The following is a 24913-nucleotide window of genomic DNA, read 5'->3' as shown; positions in this document are numbered from 1 at the left end:
TTCCTCTTTGCAGATCCTCTCCAAGTCATAAAGGTTTTGAGGCTGACAATTGGTAACCCCAACCTCTAGCTCCCTCTACGTATTTTCCATGGGATTAAGGTCTGGAGACGGACTAGGCCACTCTGTGACCTTAATGTGCTTCTTCTTAAGCCACTCCTTTGTTGCCTTGGCCGTGTGTTTTGGGTCAATGTCATGCTGGAATACCCATCCATGACCCATTTTCAATTCCCTGGCTGAGGGAAGGAGGTTCTCACCCATGATTTGACAGTACATAGCCCTGTCCATTGTCCCTTTGACACAGTGAATTTGCCCTGAGCAGAAAAACACCCCAAAGCATAATGTTTCCATCTCCATGTTTGATGGTGTTCTTGGGATCATAGGCAGCACCACTCCTCCTCCTCCTCCAAACACGGCAAGTTTGGTTGATGCCAAAGAGCTTGATTTTGGTCTCATCTGACCACAACACTTTCACCCAGTTCTCCTCTGAATCATTTAGATGTTCATTAACAAACTTCAGATGGGTTTGTAAATGTGCTTTCTTGAGCAAGGGGACCTTGCGGGTACTGCAGGATTTCAGTCCTTCATGGCGTAGTGTGTTACTAATTGTTTTTTTTGATGACTATGGTCCCAGCTGCCTTGAGATCATTGACCAGATTCTTTTGTGGAGTTCTGGGCTGATTCCTCACCATTCTCATGATCATTGAAACTCCACGAGGTGAGATCTTGCATGGAGCTCTAGATCGAGGGCGATTGACAGTTAATTTGTGTTTTTCATCCTTTTGACAGCTCTTTGGTCTTGGTCATGGTGGAGAGATGTCTTTTTTTTTTTTTTTCTATACAGGTAACACGCTGAGATTAGAAGCACTCCCTTTAAGGCCGCAATCGCTAGTGCGGTGCGAATTTCAGCTCTCTTATCTCTGCAGAGAGATAAGAGATGTGTTCAGCAGATCTATTGCGTTTTTGCTGCGAATTTGGAGACCTGGGAGGGGGGAGGGGGGAAGTGTATTGAGCTGAATGAGAGAAATACTGAAGAGAAATGAACACATCTGCGAATCAGCTGCGTACCTATAGAAGACAATGGGCCTGAATTCGCACCTGAGCTGCACCGCAATGCCTAAAATATGCACACGTTTTTTCTGCAATGCGCAGTGCGAATGCATAGCACATATGTGAACCAGCCTCATTGAAAACAATGTATTTAGAAATGTTCTGCGTATTGGATGCGGTTTAAGCCGCACTCAATTCGCATAGGTGTGAATCCGGCTTAAGAGAGTGCTCCTAATCTCTGCTTGTAACCTGTACAGAAGAAACCTGTCCAGAGAAGCAATCAGATTCCAATCTGTCCACCATGTCCAAAACCAGGGAACCAGAAATCTTGCTAATTAATAGGGGATCAAATACTTATTTCACTCATTAAAATGCAAATCGATTTTATAACTTTTTTTTTTTTTTTTTTTAAATGCTCTTTTCTAGACTTTTTTTGTTCTGTCTCTCACTGTTAAAATAAACCTACCATTAAAATTATAGACTGATCATTTCTTTGTCAGTGGGCAAATGTACAAAGTCTGCAGGGGTGCAAATACTTTTTTCCATCACTGTACACACTCTATTGTCTTTTACTTAAATTTGAGGAACCAGTCATTCCTAGGCCTCTCAATATTCTGCCCGTGATGTTGGGTATGTTATGATTACCCAGACTGTCATGTCCTAGACATTTCTGATTCTACTCCCTGAAGATGAAATGGACTTGAGTTTGAAAGGTCAGTCCACCCAATACTAATAACCCAGTTTTTGTTAGATAATTCTGAATTAAATCAAATGGTTTCCTAAACTTATTATGGCTTTGGTGATGAAGTTCTATGTTTGGGTTTCTGGATCCGCGTGCTTGCGGTGTCCCACTTTTGTTTGGTTTTCAGTTTGTTATGAAGAAGGAAAATGGGAGTCTGGAAATATGGCAGGGATACCAACAACTGGAGTCTGAGAGAGATTTAGGAAGCCATCAGCTCACTCGACTAACCAGACTCCACCTATAACTGAAATAGTTTTCGGGTGGACTGACCCTTTAAGGTTGGGCTTTGATTTCAAGATCCTTACCAAAAATAACACATTGACCAGCTGTAAGTATTTTTTCAGGAATTCTGTAAACTGTTCTGTAATATAGTATTTTTTTTTTTTTTTATATTTAATGTATACGTTGATTAAATTGAAAATAAAAAGCACTATGTTGGCTATATGCCAAAGAAAATCTTAGTGGTATCTATGGTCGTTTTTTCTACTATACATGCAGATTAAATAAGTCAACTTTGGTTACACCGTTCTGTAAGTATATTCTTCTTAGTTCTTTATTGCTACATTGATAGCAATAAATGCACTACAGACATGTTTGTTAATTGTTGAAGTGAACCTGTGCCCAAACTGTGCACACTTAAAGCATAACTAAACCCTCCTATCTGTTACAGCCAAGGAAGCTACAATTTTAGCCTCCGTTTGTTCGGCAGTTGCCATAGTGCTGCACGTTGGATTAGTTATGACACCAGCCATTTCATGGCTTGACGGTTTAGTTGAAAGCGCAAGCATCTCTGACCGTTTTCAATCATGGCATGCCTTGAATGTTACTGTTTTAGGAAATTGATGGGTTTAGTTCTGCTTTAAGTATGTACATATTCTGAACAAGTTGTAAAAGCACTTTTAAACAAACCCTCATTAACCTCCTGAAGCTATATGCATTTTGTAGAAATTTATATTTTAAAGTGGTATTAAAGTCGTGTGGGTTTTTTTTTAATATAAAAAAAAAAAATCATACTTTCCTGCTCTGTGCAGTGGTTTTGCAAAGAGCTGCCCAGCCCTGCCCCCTCTCTCTCCTCACTGACTTTGACAGCAGCGTGAGCCAATGGCGCTTCACTGTTGTCTCAGCCATTGAGATAGGAGAGAAGCCTTGTCTCGCTTGCAACATCACTGAATTGAGATTGGTCTGAGAGGGGGGTGCTGCACGCAGAAGGCTTTTTATCTGAAGGCATAGAATGCATTAGGATAAATAAACCTGCCTTTACAATGACTTTAAATGTAATTTGTTTGTCTTTTATAAATGTCAGTTTTGCTGCAGGAGGTTCTATACAAAGGAGGCACCCAAGCAGGCGTGTTTCCCAGCTGTGGCTTTGTGTGTAATTTTACACACTGAGCTGTGACTTGGCCACACCCAATCCCCCCCCCCCCCATCTCCTCATTGGCTGTGATAACAGCGGGAGCCAATCCGCCAAGGCTCTCGTAGACATTGCTGGATCGAGAGGGGACTGAGGTAAGTATTTGGGGGGCTGCTGCACACAAAAGGGTTTTTTACCTTTATGAATAGTATGCAACGGTACAGAAACAGTGTGCCTTTACAAACATTTTAATTTCCCAACAGAATCATGGAAATCGCAACTGCTTTCTTTTTTACCAGAATCTTGGTAGCATACAGACATTTTAATGTAAACTAACATTCTGTGTTTTTACAGTGTATCGTTTTTAGGAAGAATTCACTAACCGTACAAGCAGCTAGAGAGATTAGAGATAGGCTTTAAAACAAACTATCTTTCTTGTTCATTGAGGCATTATGGCCATTTACACCTACAGGAAGATGTAGACACTAGCAAAAAAAAAAAAAATGTGAGCCAGCTCGGTATAACCCTTTCTACTTCCAGGATGTCTATTTTGGTTAGTATACAGGAGGAGGATGGACATCTGCTCAGAAAAGTCTTTTTTGCTAGCTACTTTTTTTTCTTCTACCAAGATATGTGTTCTCTTCAATGAAGTTTTCTCTGCAAGCTGTTTTGAACTGGTAGCGATACAGTTTGATGTTCCCTCTGTGCTAGCTCTGGAAGCTGTACCCAGGGCTTACTGAACTGTATGATTGGAGACTAGCCACAGAATGTTTCCTTCGGCACTGAGCTCTGCATTGTGTTGCTTTCCAGATCTGTGTGTTCTGATTCAGCCACCCGAGGACTTTCTAAGTTTAGAGCCATGGTACAGCCCCAGTTGGCACTGAAGACCGATCTTGTGAGTCAGCGGTGTGGGCTGAGAATTTAGCGCTACTTTCTGTTGGTTTACCACAGAAGGGGATCGAACTGTGGAATCAAGGGCTGACGTTAACTGCTGGGTGCATTGTCAGGCGTGCTTCATGCTCTTTTCTGCTGTTAATTGTTAAGGAAGCAACTTCCAGCCACTGATCCTGTCTGTAAGTGGCATGTGAATTTATACCCCGTTTGTCTCTGCTGCCAGCCTACATTTGAGCTGGTCACCTTGGCTGCATGAACCTCTGTTGTTACAAGCAGCCTGATTCGTAAGTATGCAAGGCCTAGCTTTGTACTCTGCGCTACATTGGCACCTTTTTATGCAGTGCAAAATTCTGTATCCAAGACACTTGGGTAACATTCCTGCGTGTCTAAAGCTCAAGATCCACTAATGGTTCTGGTGTAACCTATAATATACACCCCTAGATGGTCTGACAATGATAATATGAAATGTTTCCCTCTGCTTGAGTTTATGCATCTTCAGAGCCTTCCTTGGCTTTATTGGTTGTTGCCCCCTCCTTACCCTTAACCGGGCAGGATTTAACTGCTGCCATGCAGGATTTAGGGACCAAATGGCAACCTTGATCGCTAATTTTGAAGGCAGAGGTCACAGACCTGTAAGGTCATTCCCCTGCAGAATATAATCTGCCTGCAGCATTAGTGGGCCTGTTGGCATCGGACATGGTCTCTGGACTGAAGGCTTGACTGTCTTTAATCCATAGCCAACCGAGCTACATCTAAGGATACTCAAGCCTTTAGAATTAGAGAAACTGTTTTGGCTCTTATTGATGTGGTTTATTAAAACTCAAGGAATCATCTTGCAGCTTCTATTAGATTTGTCCCCTGTCTAGGCTCTTTTAGAGTCCCCAAGTCTGCGGAGACCTTTCCAGTGCACCAGCTGCCCTGTTTACAAAGATAATTACTTTTTGCAAATGACTAGCAGCCCTGTTCATGTTTGAGGAGGACTTTGTTAAAAGGCTGCTTCCCCCACTATAAATTCAGCGGTAGGGATTGGAGGCTCATTCCTAAACTTTTTTTTTTTTTTTGACAAGCCCTGCCTTGCAACTTGCCCTGGACCTGACTCTAGTCTGCTCAACTCTAGCTTAATGGCTAAAAAAAATCCAGTTATTATGCAAGCCGATTCCTTATTTAGAGAGCAATTTTAAGCTCATGCCAGTAGCCTACACAGACTAATGCGTAGATGGGCTTTTGGGATCTCCTTTCCCCCAAGAATGAACATGAGGAAGAATTTTTCGTTTTAAGGTCTTGGGCTTCAGAATTCACATGCAAAAAGCGTCTCTTTGGGGCTGTGCTAGACGCCCTTATCAAGGATGTCATTGAGGCAAAAGTACCCATTTATCTCGGCAGAAGATGCCTAGGGCTCAGTGCCAGAAGACTCATCTGTTCTCTGAGATTTGTTATTCCTAGACCTGAAGTTGCAAAGTCAAGTCCAAACCTGGCTCTCAGTCCACCCGCAAACCCTAGTCTTCCAATTTCTTCAAGATAAGTCTTCATCTTAAGCTGGTGCCCTCCATTTCCAAAGAGGCGGGACATCTGTAGGTCTTTGCAGGCATTTGAGCCATCTCAGATAGATGTGATTTCCTGGAACTACAAGCTAGACTTTATCTTCTGGTCCCTCTGTCATTCATGTCTTATTTACAACCTACCTGTGTCTGCATACAGAATAGCAGATCTATATATGCAGCCTTTGAGAGTCTTCTGGAGTAGACTCGGCTGTCTGGGACTCTCCCTCCTTATTCCTCTACCTCATCACAGGATTAAGATTGAGGACATTCCAGTGATCCCCATAGCTCCGGACTGGCAAAGAAGAATGTGATACTTCAACCTGATCAGACTCCTTACTGACGCTCCATGGGCTCTTCAGATGCTACACCGTCGCTGCCTTTAACAGCTGTTGAAGCCCAAGTTCTGAAAGGAAAAGCCATCTCAAAATTGGCTATCCTTGTGATGCTCAAAGATAGTCTGCTTCTTATAAGGTACACTATCGCAACTGTGGAATTTGTTCAACCTTATTTATGCTTTCTCTCACTCCCTTCAAACCCCTGCCTCTTTTGCCTAAGAGGATAGAGAGGAAAGGCATTCTGGTGATTTTTATTGCACCAGATGGGCGTGGAACTCTGGCATTGTCATACTCCAAGTTGACTCTCGGGGTACTCTGTCCAATCCTGCTTCAAGGTTGCTAGCTTTGATGACTTGACTGTTGAAGCCCGATTCCAAAAGCACAGAGGTTTTGTAGGCTGCATGATTCCCACTGCTGAAGGTCATAAAAAGATCTCTCCTTGTAGGGTGTACTACAGCATGTGAAAAGCTTACTTTACTTGGTGGGAAATAATTTGTATCCTTTGTTTAATCCTGAGGATAAAAAGGATAGTTTATTTTACTTTGGCTTTGCTTTATCAGAGACTTCTGCTTCCCAAGATGAATCATCGCCTTAAAGTGGAGCTCCACCCAAAAGGGGAGCTCTGCTTGTTCGCACCCTCCACTGCCACATTTGGTTTTGACAGGTACCATCTCCCACTTCTGGGTAAGATTGCCAATCTACGGCATATTACTGCAAACATTATATGCATTTAACAACTTTTTTTTTTAAAGAGGAAGTAAACCCTGATGGGTTTTACTTCCTTTTTGCTCCCTGCAAATTAAAAGCATAATGAGCTAGTATGCAATGCATATTATTCCATTATGTGACACGTGCCTGCAAACCACGCCTGCACTGTCCCCTGTGTAGGCCGCGTCCATCTTCGCCCCTCTTCCTTCTAGGGTCACGGACATCAGTCACGACACATGGTGGGGAAGAAATGGTACGGAGGTCTGTTTTCTTTACAGCACATGCGCAGATGATGACATTGGCGTACTACGAGTAAAATATCTCCTAAACAGCATACATTTAGGAGATATTTCCACTACCTATAGGTAAGCCTTATTCTAGGCTTAACTATAGGTAAAAATGAAAAAAAAAAATCGCTTTACGTTATGTAAGAATCTCATTACCATATACAGTTTTCTTTTTCATACAGGTTGTATTTAAAGACTTTTTTTATTTTTTTTAGTACTGCAGTTTTGTTTATTATAGCCCTGTTACTAATCTGGAAATTAAAAGACATTTTATGTTTTCTGAAAGCAAAGGCTTGAGAATAAAATAGTAGGTTTTATTTCACACAGTATTTGTGCAGCTGATTATCAAATGCACACTTTCAGGAATAAATACATTTATAATGAATTTCAGTGAACACAAACACAATATAATACCCACCCATTTGGTAAAATATAAAAGATAATGTTGCATTGAGTAAATGGATACCAAACATGTCAAAATTCAAAACTGCGTTAACCTGAGAAATGGGGACAAACTATGGTACCTTCATAGGTAATGCTTTACAAGTCTTTACAGGTTATCAGCATAATGTTAATCATAAATAATGGCCCTAGAATTATTGCTCTCGCTCAGACGTTCACGTGATACCTCCCATGTATGACGCAGTTGCTGTTTGCATATGTTTTTTTTGAACCTACACATGTCCTAACACGCATTTAACATTATTATTTTTTATATATATATATATATATATATATATATATATATTTAACTTCAATGCTGTCATTAATGTAACGGCCAGGGACAGGGGTAGCAGCTCTGAAACTGGAAGTGACAAAATCATTGTCTCCTCAGGGCTTCATTAGTCCTAGAGAAGATCAAGGATGTTCCAACATCTCTCCTCTGTGTGAAGCCACCCTGGCTGTTGTCCTGCTGTTACGGGCTCCTGGACGAATGGGAGAGTCCGGCAATCACTGAGGGCAGCAGCGAGAAGGGCGCTGCCCTTTTCGGCACTGCAAAAGTGAAGATCAAGGCTTACAGCTGCAGCCATATTCTTGGTATAACCACTTACTGACAGGCTTTATACATACAAATGGTGGTTAAAAAGTGGGCCATTCCCACTGTTCTAGCTTTGTTAATGCACTGACTCTTCCTGCTGAGGATGCATGAGTGTTTAACCATGGCCTTGTATTAAGGTGGTTATAGAGGCTACAACCTTGATCCCAGTACTATGTAAAAGTGATCCAATCAGCTATTGCCGCCCCTCACCTCTGCTGCTGCTTTTACTGGGCTCTCCTATCCCATCTGGGAGCACAGTACCGATACGACTGGCGCAATTGACTTCCCTGCACAATGTGAGCAGTACTGACATTGTTCCTCTGGCTGTGTGATGTCAGAAACCGAAAGCGTTTTTTTTTCACTTCTGGTTTCTTGTTTTCTTTTTATTTATTAGCGGCTTGTACAGCAGCTGATCAAACTGACTTTGGTTCAGTCGGCTACTTTGGAGGCCAGAGGAGAGATCTGTATTTTCCCAGAGCTCTCCATAAAGAGGACCTGTCACAGCCATGCTATCACAAGGCATGTTGTTCATCTCTTGTGATGGCAATAAAGTTGATCAGAAAAAATGTAATTAAATAAATGTAAAAACAAAAAAAATTGAAAGCACAAAGGCCAATACGCACGTAGGCCCCACACACAAATATAAATGGTGATTGCACTACACATGTGAGGTGCCAGAAAGGGAGCAATAATTCTAGTGTCAGACTTCCTGAGTAACTCTAAATTGTTAACCTGTAAGAGCTTTTAAACCATCACCTTTGGATAATTTAATGTACCGTAGTTTGTCGCTGTTCACCGACCAAGCTAAATTTTGTTTTGTGACATGTTTGTAATCTATTTAGTTGGTGTAACATCTTTTACATTTTACCAAATAATAATTTGGTATTTCAGTCCATCAGGAAATTGTTCTCAGCGCTTCACTTTTTCCACATTTTATTATGTCACAGCCTTATTCCAAAATGTATTAAAATCATTATTTACGTTTTTTAAAATTCTACAAACAATACCCCATAATAACAACGTGAAAGAAGTTTGTTTGAAATCTTTGCAAATTTATTAAAAATAAATCACATGTACATAGTCCACCTATGATAAATTCAGTTGACATGGTTTGGAAAGGCACACACCTGTCTATATCGGGGTGAAAAACAAATTGACCTATGAGCCTTAGGTGGATAGATCCATCATGTTGACAGTCTGGGACTGCACTCTCTTCCACCTGCCTATTTCTTTTTACATGAGTATTATGACGCCAATCTTTGACAATCTGCAATTCCCCCAGCAATGTGTAGACTTACATTTGATTGTAGGGACAAGCTATATGTTTGGGTCGAACATGACTTCGACTCGAACATTGGCTGTTCGCCCGTTCGTCGAATAGCGAACAATTTGAGGTGTTTGCGGCAAATTCGAAAGCCACGGAACACTCTTTAAAAGTAGATGGTAGAAATCAAAAGTGCTAATTTTAACCACTTCAGCCCCGGACCATATTGCTGGTCAAAGACCAGGCCACTTTTTGCGATTCGGCGCTGCGTCGCTTTAACCGACAATTGCGCGGTCGTGCGACATGGCTCCCAAACAAAATTGGCGTCCTTTTTTTCCCACAAATAGAGCTTTCTTTTGGTGGTATTTAATCACCTCTGCGGTTTTTAGTTGTTGCGCTATAAACAAAAATAGAGCGACAATTTTGAAAATAAATTATATTTTTTACTTTTTGCTGTAATAAATATCCCCCAAAAATATATAAAAAAATAAAATTTTCCTCAGTTTAGGCCGATACGTATTCTACATATTTTTCGTAAAAAAAACATTTGGGACCATTGGCATTTTTATAGCGATCAGTGCTATAAAAATGCATTGATTACTATAAAAATGCCACTGGCAGGGAAGGGGTTAACACTAGGGGGCGAGGAAGGGGTTAAGTATGTTCGCTGGGTGTGTTCTAACTGAAGGGGGGGTGGACTGACTTGGGGATATGACTGATCGCTGTTCATACATTGTATGAACAGACGGTCAGGCATTTCTCCCCCTGACAGGACCAGGAGCTGTGTGTTTACATACACAGCTCCCAGGTTCTCGCTCTGTAACGAGCGATCGCGGGTGCCCGGTGGTCATAGCGCCCGCCAGGCACACGCGTCGGGGGCGGTTCAATGAGATGATGTGTATATATATACGTGATTTTGCCCAGCAGAGCCGAACTGCCGCCATAAAACTGCGACGGCTGGTCGGCAAGCGGTTAAAGGTTACTATGCAAGTTATTGTCATAAAAAGTGTTTGGGGACCAATCAATGTTCCCCGCCTGTATTAACTAAGCGGCGGTGCGGCAGCATGTAGGTAAGGGGGACATGGCTGCATATATGGGGGGGACGTGGCTGGATATGGGGGGGGGACATGGCTGGATATGGGGGGGGACATGGCTGCATATGTGGGGGGACATGGCTGCATATGTGGGGGGACATGGCTGCATATGGGGGGGACATGGCTGCATTTGGGGACACATTTAAAAAAAAGTATTGGTATTCGGTATCGGCGAGTACTTGAAAAAAAGTATCGGTACTTGTACTCAGTCCTAAAAAAGTGGTATCGGTACAACCCTATTTATTACAGTCTCTGCAAAAAATGACATTTCTAAAGGAAAAAAAGTCGCGGATATAATGAATTGTCGGGTCCAGGCAATACAGATAAAAGTCATTGAAAAAAAATGGCATGGGTTCCCCCTTAATCCATTACCAGGCCCTTTTGGGTCTGGTATGAATATTAAGGGGAACCCCAAACCAAAATTAAAAAAAAAAATGTGTGGGGGGTCCCTCCAAATTCCATATCAGGCCGGTATAGATATTAAGGGGAACCCTGTGATCATTTCTTTTTTTTAAATGGCGTAGGGTGTCCCCCTCAAAATCCATACCAGACCCTTCAGGTCTGGTATGGATTTTAAGGGGAACTCTCCGCCAAAATAAAAAAAATCCATACACAAACCTTATCCGAGCACCCAACCTGGCAGGCCGCAGCAAAAGAGGGGGGGATGAGAGAGCGCCCCCCCTCCTGAACCGTACCAGGCAACCTCCTCCCCAAGGGCCTCATCCCCACAAGTCTTGCCCGGTGGTCTTATATAGCTGAGGGCGGGCCACCTGACACAAGGGGAAACGCCAGGGTTATCTAGTGACGTGTACGGGTGACCCCGCTCCCCTCTAATGCAACGCAGGTTTCCCGTTGCATCAGAGGGCAGAGTCACCCGTACACGTCACTGGGTAAACGGGTCGCGTGTCATTCGGCCGGACACCTCCAATAGAAGCGGTATCATTCGTAGCAGCGGAATCGAATCAGCTTTTTTTTTCTCCGTATCGCTCGAGAATGGATTGCATCGCATCGTTGGATTTCTTTTTTTCTTTTTAACCACTTCAATACAGGGCTTTTATACCCACCTCCATACTGGACCTATTCTGGCACTTCTCTCCTACATGTACAAATCCTCATTCTTTTGCTAGAAAATTACAACTCCCAAACTTTATATATGTTTTTTTAGCAGACACCCTATGGAATAAAATTGCGGTTATTGCAACTATTTCTCTTGCACGGTATTTGCGCAATAATTTTTCAAACGCCTTTTATTTGGAAAAAAAATGGTTTAATGAATTAAGAAATAACGAAACAGTAAAGTTAGCCTAATTTTTTTTGTAAAATATGAAAGATGATGTTACGCCGAGTAAATAGATACCTAACAACATGTCACACTTTAAAATTGCGCACACTCATGGAATGGCGCCAAACTTCGTTGCTTAAAATATTCTATAGGCGAAGCTTTGAAAAATTTTACAGGTTACCAGTTTAGAGTTACAGAGGAGGTCTAGTGCTAGAATTGTTGCACACGCTCTAACGCACACGGTGATACCTCACATATGTGGTTTGAACAGCGTTTACATACGTGGACGGGACTTACGTGTGTGTGTTTGCTTCTGAGCACAAGCTACCAGGGACAGGGGCGTTTAAAAAAAAAAAAAAAAAATTATACATTTTTTATTTTAACTATTTTTTTTTTTACACTTTTTTTTACATTTTGTAAACATTCCTTGTAATAGGAATAGTGTGTGACAGGTCCTCTTTATGGAGAGATGCAGGGTCAATAAGACCCCACATCTCATGCTTTCCAGCCTGGAGGAGAGATTGTGAAAAAAAAAAATCACTGATCTCATGCTTACTAGCCGCAATTGCGGCTTTGTTTACTTCAAGGTACCCGGGCGTGACCTCATCACCCGGGCCTCCGACGGTCATAGAGATGACTGGTGACCATCTGGTCACCAGTCATCTCTATGCTTCCCATCCGGCGCTGGACAATTTATTCTCCGGGCCACCGATGGCACGGGAGAGCCCGGAGAAGCACCGGATGGCGGCAGGAGGGGGGATGTCCCCTCCCACCGTCTATAAGAATGATCAATTGGCGCAACTGCCGCTATGATTGTTCTTATGGTGCGCAGAATCGCTGCCGGCAAACAATGTTATATGAATAATGCCTCTAGCTGCAGGCATTATTCAGATATCCCCTCACAAAGCCCAGGACGTCATATGACGTCCACCTGGGATGGAAGATCCCCTGTGGATGTCATATGACTATGGGCCGGTACGGAAGTGGTTAACCACTTAAGGCCCGCCTGGGCACTGTCACGTACCTGTACATGATTGTTAAATGCCTAGCCGTGGGTCGCGGGCTCGCGACCCGGTCCAAAGTCGTGGGACCCGCGGACCCGATCGCCGCCGGAGTCCCACGATCGGTCCCCGGAGCTGAAGAACGGGGAGAGGTGTGTGTAAACGCACCTTCCCTGTTCTTCGTTGTGGTGCTGTCATTGATCGTCTGTTCCCTGATATAGGGAAAGGCGATCAATGATGTCACACGTCCAGCTCTGCCCCCCTACAGTTAGAAACACATATGAGGTCACACTTAACCCCTTCAGCGCCCCCTGCAATTGTCATTTCCACAGTAAACAATGCATTTTTATAGCCTTTTTTGCTGAGAAAATGTCAATGGTCCCAAAAATGTGTCAAAAGTGTCTGAAGTGTCCGCCATAATGTCGCAGTACCGATAAAAATGTGTTGATCGCCGCCATTACTGGTAAAAAAAAAATATTACTAAAAATGCCTTAAAACTATCCCCTATTTTGTAAACGCTATAACTTTTGCGCAAACCAACCAATAAACGCTTATTGCAATTTTTTTTTTTACGAAAAATATGTACAAGAATGCGTATCGGCCTAAACTGAGGGAATTTTTTTTATATTTTTGGGGGACATTTATTACAGCAAAAAGTAAAAAAATATTTTTTTTCGAAATTGTTGCTCTACTTTTGTTTATAGCGCAAAAACTAAAAACCGCACAGGTGATCAAATACCACCAAAATAAAGTTATGTTTGTGGGAAAAAAAGGACGCCAATTTTGTTTGGGAGCCACGTCGTACGACCGCGCAATTGTCAGTTAAAGCGACGCAGTGCCAAATAGCAAAAAGTGGCCTGGTCTTTGACCAGCAATATGGTCCGGGGCTGAAGTGGTTAACAGTGTTCGAACAAATTTTTACCTGTTTTGTTGCGAACCGAATCGGGGGTGTTCGGCTGATCCCTATTTGGAGGTATGGACTAAAACATCCCATCTAAGGGTGGTGCAAACATTGCAATATGACACTCAACATGCCACAGAGAGAAGAGAAGTGCTAATTGATTTGCCCACCAAAAGTTCACAAATTTTGTAAAATGTTGTACAATTCTTCCCAGACAAGACTAAACTGATGTCACCACTTACCGCCTTTAAAATAATTATTGTACAGCTTTCTGCCCCTACACATATTCTTGGAACTTTAGAATATTCTGATGCATCAGGTTCATCTAAGTACACAATAATGTGAGAATGGAACATAGGTCCGGAAGACAGGGATAAGGCCTTCAGCCTCTCTCATAAACTATCTATGGCAATCAAGGCATAAGAGCAAAATTAGACAATTCTTACTTGCTGTTATTGGTGCCTGGCTATCCTTCATGCATTATTTCCCTCTGTTCCAGATGAATGTTGGTGATGCCATGCTGTGGTTGGTAATATGATTCACATCTGGTGGAAATGTGCTTCTATTAAACAATTTTGGACTTACATCTTACAAATCTATGCTAGGGTGACAGATACTAAGATACCAAATATTCCAACAACCACTTTTCTGTCGAACATTCCTGGCACAATTAAAGCTATTAGGAAATATATCTTGAGTCATTTTCTTACAGCTTGGAGAGTAGTTATTCATTGACACTAGTGTATATCAAAGGGGCCATGTATATGAAATTGGATGCAGTTGTGCATCGTGAACACCTAATTTCCACAGAATACAATAAATTGGATCTCCAAACATTTACTTGTGCCACATGGATGGTGTTTCATCATTACCAACAGTTCCAAGGAGCTACTTACAGAATAATGTGTTATTAGTTATTTTCTGTCATGGCCAAACATTCATTTAATGTTTAGTCATGGCAGGATTCCCCACTACCCCTCTTTATCACCTTATCCCTCCCTGTTATTGTTTTGAACATCTAACCTATAGCTTGTACTGGACAATGTTCTAACTGTATGTCTCTTTATCTTGTAAAATTTAACAAAATAAGAGTGAACTAAAAGGTCTTCCTAAATGTTTTTGTTTTTTAACAGACTCCTTTCTCTGAACAACAGACAATAAACAGATTCCCAGCCATATGTGAGCTTAACACAAGTCCAGATCAGCACGAACTCCTAAAACTGAGAATAAGTTGCCTTGGCTTCAAAGAGCTATCAAGTGCAGAAGGACAGGTTAAATATGTTTCTTTGGGAATATGCAGTACACTGAAACAAACCAAAGAGAGGTTAAAGGCCCTTACCCCCTTAGCCCCTTGTCCTCGGTATCATTTGCATTTGTTTTGTTGTTTCCCAGGGTCTGGTGATTGTGGTCATCAGCCCCCATCAGTTTAGTCAGGTCTCAGACTCAGTGCTGTATCTTGCCTTCCTACTTGACAGTTTCTCTTTCTGCTAAGCTGGACCTCCCATGTGAAGTGTTGGGGTCAACTCTGGTGGGCTTGCTGGATCTGCTTTGCATAGTTCTTCTCGCCTATGGGCAGTGGTGAGGGGAATATAGTAGCGTGTCTTGACCACCCTTGGGGTGGTATGGTGCTCCCCGATCAGCAGTTCGGTGTAAGAATGGGTGAATTAACATTGTGTCCAGAGTTACGTGGTGGAAGCTAATGCACTTCTGGTAGGTGGCTTAAACAACAAGGTGACCCTGCTGCTTCTCAAAGATAGAGACTAGGCAGGATGAGATTTCTTCAGTCAGACTTTTTACTTCTTAAGATCAGTTATCTCAGACCTAAGACCCCCTATATGTTAACATGTTAATAAACTAGGGACACAGAGCCTAGGCCTTTAATTTTTCATACAATACACTTTGACATCCCAGTTTCAGTTTTAGAGGATGGAAAAGATTTGGTTCCGCCATTTGAGGGCATATCTGAACAGATCAATAATTTGAGGATTCTGGCCTCATTTAGGTCAGATTGACAGAAAAACAGAATCTTTGCTTAAGTTCCGGGGGCATAGAAAAACGCATTGGTGGCATGGCCTGGTTGTAGCCCTGGCTGAGACTTCCACATGCTCGTTTACAGAGGACTTGCAGCGATGTGCGGCTTATGGAATACTTTTCCTGCCACATGCTCCTCTCATCTGGCACAGCACCTGTTCAAGTCCAGGTTGAATTAATTAAGGCCACAGCAAGAGCAGAAGCCCCGATAATTTCAGCTAAAAAGGCAATATGGCTCAAAGTCTGGGAAGGTGACTTTTGATTTGATGTGGTTCTGGTTTAGAGACTTGACAGGTCCTTGGAGATAAAAGGAATACAGTTTCTTCCTAAATGTTCAAGTTTTCCTACCAAAAAACATGTTTTTCTGTAAAGGACAGAACACAAAAAAATGGTCATCACCAAGATGAGAGGTCCACTTCCAAGTGAGCAAAAGAGATAAAACAAGTGATACCAGGCTAGGGGTAGAGAAATCTCTCTCTTTTATGTACAATGAAAGAAAATTTGAACTTTCCTCTTATACACAACATTTTGTGTTGAAAGCATTTATTTAAAAACCTGCCATTTAAATGGGGGTTTCATGGTCTCTTTGGACTTACAGGATCCCTACCCGCACCTTCCAATTGGCCTTTATTTTGGCACTTATTCTATCTTCTCAGGGACAGAGAAAAGTAAAGATTTGATCTCTACCTAGTGCTCCAAACATTTTTAGAGATTCTGAAGAACGGTCAGTGTGGAGAAGTCAAACTGAGCCTGTCTCCTTATGCAGTTGGTTCAAGGTTACAGGCACAATAGGATATTGATCTTCATTACAGAGAAGATTAGCAAATTAGTCTCCTTGGTCGGGAAGACCAAGACTATCACAGAGATATCCAAGAGACCGGTTATGCCAACTTTAGGTCTAACGACGGCAGCAATTTCAGCAGTGGCATGGACCCTGCTCCATTCCAAAAGGTTGCAAAGTTTTTTGCGGTGGATTTAAATAATCAATCCCCCAAGTACCGGAGAGAGGAGAAAATAGCAGTTATATTTCAGGCAATGATACACCGCAGCATGTATCAGAAGGTGGGGGACCCAATCAAGCATCCTTCTCTAGCCCTGGAGATTCTCTCCTGGACAGAACTGTGTCTGATATCCTTACTGTCTGTACATATTAAGGAAACTTTTGATCTCATGACAGATGAGTGACATTGGTGAAACCAGTCAGGGATCAGCACTGCTGGAGCTGAGGGAATCCCCTAGCTGCAAGGGAAGAACTCCTCGAGTGAGAGTGGGGGGAGGAAATACAGATTCTGGTGGTAGGGGACTCAATTATTAGAAGGACAGAGAGGGCAATCTGTGACAGACCTGAAGCACCGAACTGTATGCTGTCTACCGGGCGCTCCGGTTCGGCACATCATGTATCTGGTGGACAGATTAGTGGGAGGGGCTGGAGAAGACCCGGCTGTCATGGTATACGTTGGCACCAATGACAAAGTCAGAGGCAGATGGAGTGTCCTAAAGAACTATTTTAGAGACTTAGGAGCTGAATTGAGGAAAAGGAACTCCAAGGTAGTATTCTCAGAAATACTACCGATACCTCGAGCCACACCAGAATGGCAGAGGGAGATTAGGGAAATAAACAAGTGGCTGAGGAGCTGTTGTAGTAAGGAGGGTTTTGGGTTCCTGGAGAACTGGGTTGAATTCTCAGTTGTCACCAGTTCTATAGAAGGGACGGACTGCACCTAAATGAGGAGGGTGTGGATCTGCTGGTGTGAATATAGCCGAAAAGTTACAGGGACTTTTAAACTAGGTGACGGGGGAAGGTCCAGAGGTAGAGATAGTCAGCGCGGAACATATTTCAGAGAGTAGTATTGGGGGCATTAGTGGTAGGTTGACAAAAGCACATAAACCCAAGTTAAGTATAGTAACAAGTCCTATTTGCAATCTTGGAACACCCAATAAGAGGACAGTATGCGACCAGTCTAAACTACATGGCATGTTCACCAATGCCAGGAGCAAGGCGGACAAGATGGGAAAACTAGAGATACTGTTTTACAAGGAGGATTTTGATTTTGTGGGAATTTCAGAGACTTGCTTCAACAACTCTGATTGGCTGGCAACCATTCAAGGGTACTCACTTTATCGCAGGGATAGAGAGGGTAAAATAGTGGGAGGGGTATGTCTGTATATCAAGAATAGTGTACAAGTTAATGTGAGAGATGATATCACTAAGGGAGTTAGGGAGGAGGTGTAATCTTTATGGGTAAAGCTCCAAAGGGATGAAACTAAGGGGAAAATAATACTGGGAGTATGCTATAGGCCCCCTAACCTGGATTAGCAGCAATTAGACCTACTGATTACCAACAATACAGGCCTGATCATGGATGTGGAAATACAGGGCAATTTAGGAAACAGTGACCAAAGGTCAATTAGCTTCAGTATAAATCACACAAATAGGAAACATAAGGGGAATACAAAGACACTGAATTTAAAAAGAGCCAACTTCCCTAAACTACGAACCTTGCTAGAAGTTGGGATAAAATCTTAGGAACAAAGAACACGGAGGAGAGATGGATTTGCTTTAAGAGCATATTAAATAAGGGCATTAGCCAGTGCATCCCATTGGGACAATTTTTTAAAAGAGTGAACAATAGTCCAGGATGGCTTAACTCCAATGTAAAAATGCATATAAAAGCAAAGGAGAATGCCTTCAAGAAATACAAGGCTGGGGGATCATCATTCAGACTTTACGAAGAATGCAACAAGAAATGTAGGGGTGCAATTAGGGAGGCTAAGATAGAACATGAAGGACACATAGCGGAGGAGAGCATAAAAATCCCAAGAAATGTTTTAAGTATATAAACAACAAAAGAGGGTGGACAGACCTTATTGGCCCCATAAAGAATGATGAAGGGAATCTGGTTACTATGGATGGAGAGATGGCAAAGGTATTGTATTTATTCCTCTCCTCAGTCTTCACAAGGGGATCGGGGGGCTTCAGTAACCAAAACTGCAGTGTTTATCCTCATGACACATCTCAGAAAGCACCCTCATGGCTAACAGGGGACAGAATTAGAAATAGACTTGGAAAATGTAACATTAATAAGTCATCTTGACCAGATGACTTGCACCCAAGGGTCCTTATATAACTCAGTCAAGTAATTGCCAGACCATTGTTCCTAATTTTTACTGACAGTCTACTGACTGGAATGGAACCAGCTGATTGGAGAACAGCCAATGTAGCGCCAATATTTTAAAAAGGGACAAAATATATCCCTGGGAAGTACAGACCATTGCGCAGATTGACTGGTAGTTCTCATTAGACTGAAAAGGCACTGTTGAGTGGCCTCATAGTCTGATGACACTTCCTACAACTTTCTAACAGAAAGCCCATACAGAGGTATGAGCAAGAAAGCTGGATGCACCTGAAGAAGTCTGACATTGCACCTGTGATCCACTGATCATGGGTGCTATGCTTTGCAGGCTTCTGGGGGGGGATAATAAAGGCACATTTTTTTACTGGAAAAATATGTGCATGTATTATTTTTTCTGTAATGATGAACTTGTGAAAACTTGTTTTGGAGCACTTCTGACTTATAAGGCATTTACATATGGGGCATTATTTTCTGAGGTATTGTTTACATTGTGTTCACATTTTAATTTTAGGCTAAAGATATTAAATTGGATTTATCTACCACAAGCACAGAAGTTTTAAAAGTTTGCCAATCTCTAACCCAATCTGAGTCACATAATGAGAAATTCACTGAGAGAGACAATGAACTTGGCTCAGGTAAAAAGTTAGAGAAAAATATGGACTCCCATATTTGCGATGGTATCTGGAAGAGTGAAGAAGAAAAGACATGTGAAAGTCAGCCTTTGGACACAGCAGATGTAAGAAAGGAGTTTTTGGTGAGCTCTTCACAGGTAACAGAACAAAATTCAATTATATGAAAGAGCTGCTTTCTTCATAGCAACCAGTAAGTTTGAAGGTGAATTTTAAATTTTTTTATATTAAAAATGTCCTTGCACATTTGACTTAGAACCCATCTTTACTAGTAACTTTGGTAATATATTCGGTTTGTTAATTTTTTGTACACAGTGTTACATTCTTAGAATATGCATAATGATTTTCTTACTTATCAGGATCCAACTGACAATAAAGCAAGCAGTGACCCAGAAAACATGAAAGAAGATGATCACCCACAGCATTGCAAGTCTGTGTTGGAAAATGATCATGGTTCTACCACTTTGAACAGTATAAATGAAATCTGCATTTATGACAGGACAAAATGTGTTATACCCAAAAATCTTCCACTTCTTAAATTGTAAGTGGTTTAACCCTTCTTCACAATGTGATCTGACCTGTAACGCATTCATTGTGCAGTAGCAGTATAGTCTGTGGCTTCTTTTTTTCGGTTCTTTCATCCTTAGTGGGACACCTAGCAAAATGAACAAGACATCGTCTGAGGCAGAACTATTAATGGCTATCACCAGCCATGTGTGTAAATTTACTGTCTGTGTACCTATTTGGGAGATTTCTCAGAGTGACAGATGTTAGAATCGAAAGTGAGGGAAAATGTCCCCCTTTCAGTTTGACAGGTGCCAGACAAAACAGGAAGTGGGGCATAAATGTATGCAGAAAGGGACACATAAGTAAAATACATTTTCCAGTAGTGCAATGGAGATTTAGATTTAGAACCACTGCCAGGATTTTATTGTTTGTCTTTGTCACTAAAGGGAAGACTTTTCCTCATTTCCTGTCCAGGTGACAGGTGTCAGATAGAAAAGGATAAGAAATCTCCTTTATGGGTACACAAAGAATATTTTGGTTCTGGCAGAAAAATTGCTTCAGTAGGGACAGAGACATAATTTGAAACCCAGCAGGGGCTAAAAACGTTTCCCCGCTCTTACAGTTGTAAATTTGGGGATCTAGTTACTGGGCTCCTGTTCTTCATTCATACTAAAGTAGTCCAGCATATAGCTTCTGAATCATTGTATAGTCTCTAGAGCAGGGATCTTCAAACTACGGCCCTCCAGATGTTGCAGAACTACAAATCCCATGAGGCATTATAAAACTATGACATTCACAGACATGACTGAGCATGATGGGAATTGTAGTTCCTGAACAACTGGAGGGCCGTAGTTTGAAGACCCATGCACTAGAGCTATAAATTTCTGTAGTGGCTCCCAATCAAGAAAGTGTCTTATCAATGGTGTTCTGTCAATCCTAACATAAGAAAATGTTAACCATACAAATTAGAAGACAATGTATAAAAATTGTTTTAAAGCCCGACAGTACTTTTTCCTTAATGCATTCCCTGCATAACCCCCTACAAACACTTACTTGACCCCCCTCAAGGCAGAGACTGGAGCCATAGGCTTTTGCTGCTGTTAGTAAAATCATGTAAGGAGGGAGTGGAAGGCGTGGCCAAGCCAGGAGGACACCTGCTGGAGGGGAAACCTATAGCACATGGCTTTGACAGCACTGGCAGCGAACTCCTGAAGAGGAGGTAGGGGGCTGCTCTGTGCTCTGGTCTGGAAAAACTCACAGATCCACACATCAACACAAGCAGTGTTGATACAGGGATCTCCCATGCTGTTCTAATGTATTCTCCCCCCCCATCAGAATACACAAATTAGCGCTGCAGCCATTGGCTGCATGCGCTGATTGAAATGCTAGTTTTGCAGTAGGACCGTTCGACAGAAGATAGTCTAACTACTCGCTTTTGTTGAACAGACGGGTGTACGCAGAACAAAATTTGGCTTGCACCTGCTGAATCGGCCAATTTTCGTTACATATTGTAAGGGGTTAGCTCGGGAGTGGGGTGTGTGACCCCCTGGATGGGTTCACTACACACTGAATTTATACAGAAAGGCAGTCGAAGACGGTTGAAAACAGCATTAACAAAATCAAACATAAAATAAACCCTGACCACTTGGGGCGTCTACCTTCACCACACAGGAACCTATCTATGGAGTCTAGCACAGCCTACTGCTGGGTAGACACTGCTGATCATACAGCAGAAAAACAAAAGTCTTGTTGATTTTTATCACACAGAAAAATCAATAGCACCTCACCTCTTCAGAAGTATTTCACCTCACTGCAGTCCTTCACTCAGAAAGCCTCAGGATGCAGCAATCAGTAGTAATCCTCTGGATTACTTATAAAGGCCTTAATTGCCTCATTCTGAACAGCTGAAGTTTTCCAACGCCCTTAAACCTTTCTGGCTACTTCTGCAGCCGACACCCGATAATAATTGGTGTATTGTCTAAACAGGGCAGAAATGTATCTCCCGTCTGTGACAACACCCACAGATTTACCTTACTTCCTGTCACAATATATACCCAGCTTAAGAATATGCCAACTTAAAAAAAACTTTCTGTGCTATCGCCTGCAGTTTTTTTTTTTTTTTAAGTTTGGACAGGTTCTGTTTAAGTTGCCTAGTAATACATTGTACCCTGGAAAACAAGGAAAAAAAGTATCTTTTTTTTTTTTTTTTTTTCCAACACGTTAAATTGTGCTTGAAAATGACTTAAACCCCTAAAACATTATATATTTTTGTAAAGCAGAGAACCTGTACAATAAAAAGATAATAGTTGCAAATGTTGATGATATTTTTCAGTAAGAAGTAAGAACTAACAAAAATTATTAAAGTGCATACAAACTAATCTAATTTCCATTTTTTTGCTAAATTTCAAAAATGAGAGTGTGTGGAGTAAATATGTACCAAATATGTCTAGCCTTAAATTTGCATGTATCCACAAAATGGTGAGAAAATTACAGTTCTCAAACAGGTAATGCTTTAAAAACCTTTATAGCTCAGCAGTTTAGAGTTATTCATAAACAATGGAACTAGCATTATTCCTCTAACTCCAGCATCCACAGTGATACCCAATATGTCTTACACAATTGAAATTTACATATGCACATTTGTCCTGGGGATACACATGTTTACATATGAGCATGGGGCAAGGGTGTGGGATCCTTACTTTTTTTTTATTGTATTCTTTTTTCATTCACATTATTACCATAACAAGAGGTTGATATGTCCTCTATGTGGTAGTGTTTTGCAATGGCAAGTTCCCCTGATTTCTCATCTGTACTGTGCCTGAGCTGATCAAATGTATAGTCCCTGATCTGCTCCTATACTGGCTACTACCAGTCGTATCCAGGTGCTAACCTGGATATGCTTAGAGTGCTTCTAAGCATAGAACAGAGAAGGAAGATCCATGAATGAGTGTTCACTGATCTTCCACCACTCTGCCATTTTGAATGCCTAGCATTAACCCTGAGCGTTACTTGGGTTTAAAGCTTAAGGTTAATGCAGCAATGGTCATGAGTAACCATTTTTACATTGAATTCTAACAACAAGTAATGCTTGGGATTTATGCCAGGAGAGGTTAAAAGTACCCACTACCTAATAAAAGAAAACCTATACTGAGGTGAGTAGGTTGGCATTGCTCATTTTTCCCACTGAAAATTCTAGTTACTTGGCTATCTTGCTAATAAAATAGAATCCTATTATTTTTTATATAGTCTTATGTTCATATCCTTTTTTTTTAGACTGCGTGTAAACACTAAAGTATTCAAGGAAGAAGAAATGTCTTTTAAAAAAAAGTTAACACCTGTATGGAAGATTATAGCTACTCACAGGTATTTCTTGAGGGAAGGCAAGATATATTGTTTTGTACATTCACTTTTTTAAGTGTATGCAAATGCTTTAGGTTGAACTTTTAAAGCTTGATTTTGGAGGGAGACACCTCAACCATTGATGTAGGATAAAGACCTTGTAAATTTAAAGCTTACTGTTGGTGAGTGGGGACCCAGGAGGGAAGCACGGAGTGGCACTTATATCCTCACAAGTAGAAGTGTACACGTGTATTATGCACTGACGGACTTTATTTGATTGCACTTTTTGTGTTTGCACAGCACTTAATATATTATTGTTTACATATTGATTTATTTGTATGTTTAGGAGCAGCGCTGAGTATATTTATTTTGTATCACCACTAGGGTTTTTTTTACCTTACACGTCAGCAGCAGCCCATTGATCAATAATTTAATTATATCAATATATTTGATTATTCATTGCAGACACCATAGCTCAGGCACTTATACTTTTTCATGATTTGGAAAAGGCACACACCTGTCTATATAAGGTCCCACAGTTAACAGTGCATGTCGCAGCACCAGGCCATAAAGTCCAAATAATTGTCTGTAGACCTCCGAGACAGCATTGTATTGAGGCATAGATCTGGGGAAGGGTACAGTAACATCCCTGTAGCATTGAAGGTCCCAATGAGCACAGTGGCCTCCATCATTCATAAATGGGAAAAGTTTGGAACCACCAGGACTCTTCCTAGAGTGGGCTGCCCGGGCAAGCTGAGCGATCGGGGGAGAAGATGAATGATAGGGGGCGCTAGTGAAATAGGAAAATTTGTATGACCTATTTTTTGAGTGTCAAAGGTGTATAATAAATATACATAAATATGAAAATACAATTTTTATATAAATATTTTTATAAAAGGCACATGACAGACTGCCTGGCGTTTGCAAAAAGGCACCTGAAAGACTCTCAGACCACCAGAAACAAAATTCTCTTGTCTGATGAAACAAAGATTGAACTCTTTGGCCTGAATGGAAAGCGTCATGTTTGGAGGAAACCAGGCACCGCTTATCACCTGACCAATACCATCCCTACAGTGAAGTGTGGTGGTGGCAACATGGTGCTTTGGGGATCTTTTTCAGCTGCAGGAACTGGGAGACTAGTCAGGATTGAGGGAAAGATGAATGCAGCAATGTACAAAACATCCCTGATGAAAACCTGCTCCAGAGCTTTCTGAACCTCAGACTGGGAAGGTTTATCTTCCAACAAGACAACGACCCTAAGCACACAGCCAAGATAACAAGGGAGTGACTACAGGACAACTCGGTGAATGTCCTTGAGTGGTCCAGCCAGAGCCCTGACTTTTTTTTTTTAACAGATATGTTTTTATTTATCAACATAAAACAATAAAAGTAAAAAGTGGTACACATTACATTATTCTAAATAGCAGGATTCACAGAAGTGTATGCGAAAATCAAGCAAAACATTTAAGCTAAGATTCCAAAGGCACTCATTATCAATTATTTACAATAGGGTCATTCAGGTACATTAAAAGCAGGTAGCCCACCAGGGGGGGTACTTCAGGAAAGAGAGGGGAAACCAGGGAAATGGACGAAGGGGGGGGGGGGGGCAGACAGAAAAGGATCAGAGTGAAGAAGGGGGGAAAGCAGACACAGAGCCCTGACTTGAAACCGATTGAACATCTCTGGAGAGATCTGAAAATGGCTGTTCACTGATGCTTCCCATCCAACTTGATGGAGCTGGAGAGGTCCTGCAAAGAAAAATGGGAGAAACTGCCCAAAAATAGGTG

At 41.6% G+C, this 24913-nt stretch overlaps 1 protein-coding gene across 4 annotated transcripts in view; it reads left to right on the top strand.

Annotated features, from left to right (window-relative positions):
- The window catches only part of BRD8 (bromodomain containing 8), a 77356-nt gene that overhangs the window by 41901 nt on the left and 10542 nt on the right, over positions 1 to 24913 (top strand). For all 4 annotated transcript variants that reach the window (XM_040344371.1, XM_040344369.1, XM_040344368.1 and 1 more), the window contains 4 exons: positions 14620 to 14757; positions 19163 to 19420; positions 19640 to 19821; positions 23061 to 23150. In XM_040344371.1, the coding sequence (XP_040200305.1) occupies positions 14620 to 14757; positions 19163 to 19420; positions 19640 to 19821; positions 23061 to 23150 (668 nt within the window). The remainder of the gene's footprint in view (positions 1 to 14619; positions 14758 to 19162; positions 19421 to 19639; positions 19822 to 23060; positions 23151 to 24913) is intronic.

Source organism: Rana temporaria, chromosome 3 (assembly GCF_905171775.1).
Source record: "Rana temporaria chromosome 3, aRanTem1.1, whole genome shotgun sequence".
Taxonomy (NCBI): domain Eukaryota; kingdom Metazoa; phylum Chordata; class Amphibia; order Anura; family Ranidae; genus Rana; species Rana temporaria.
Note: the sequence above shows the minus strand (reverse complement) of the source record. Positions and strands in the feature narration are given on the sequence as shown.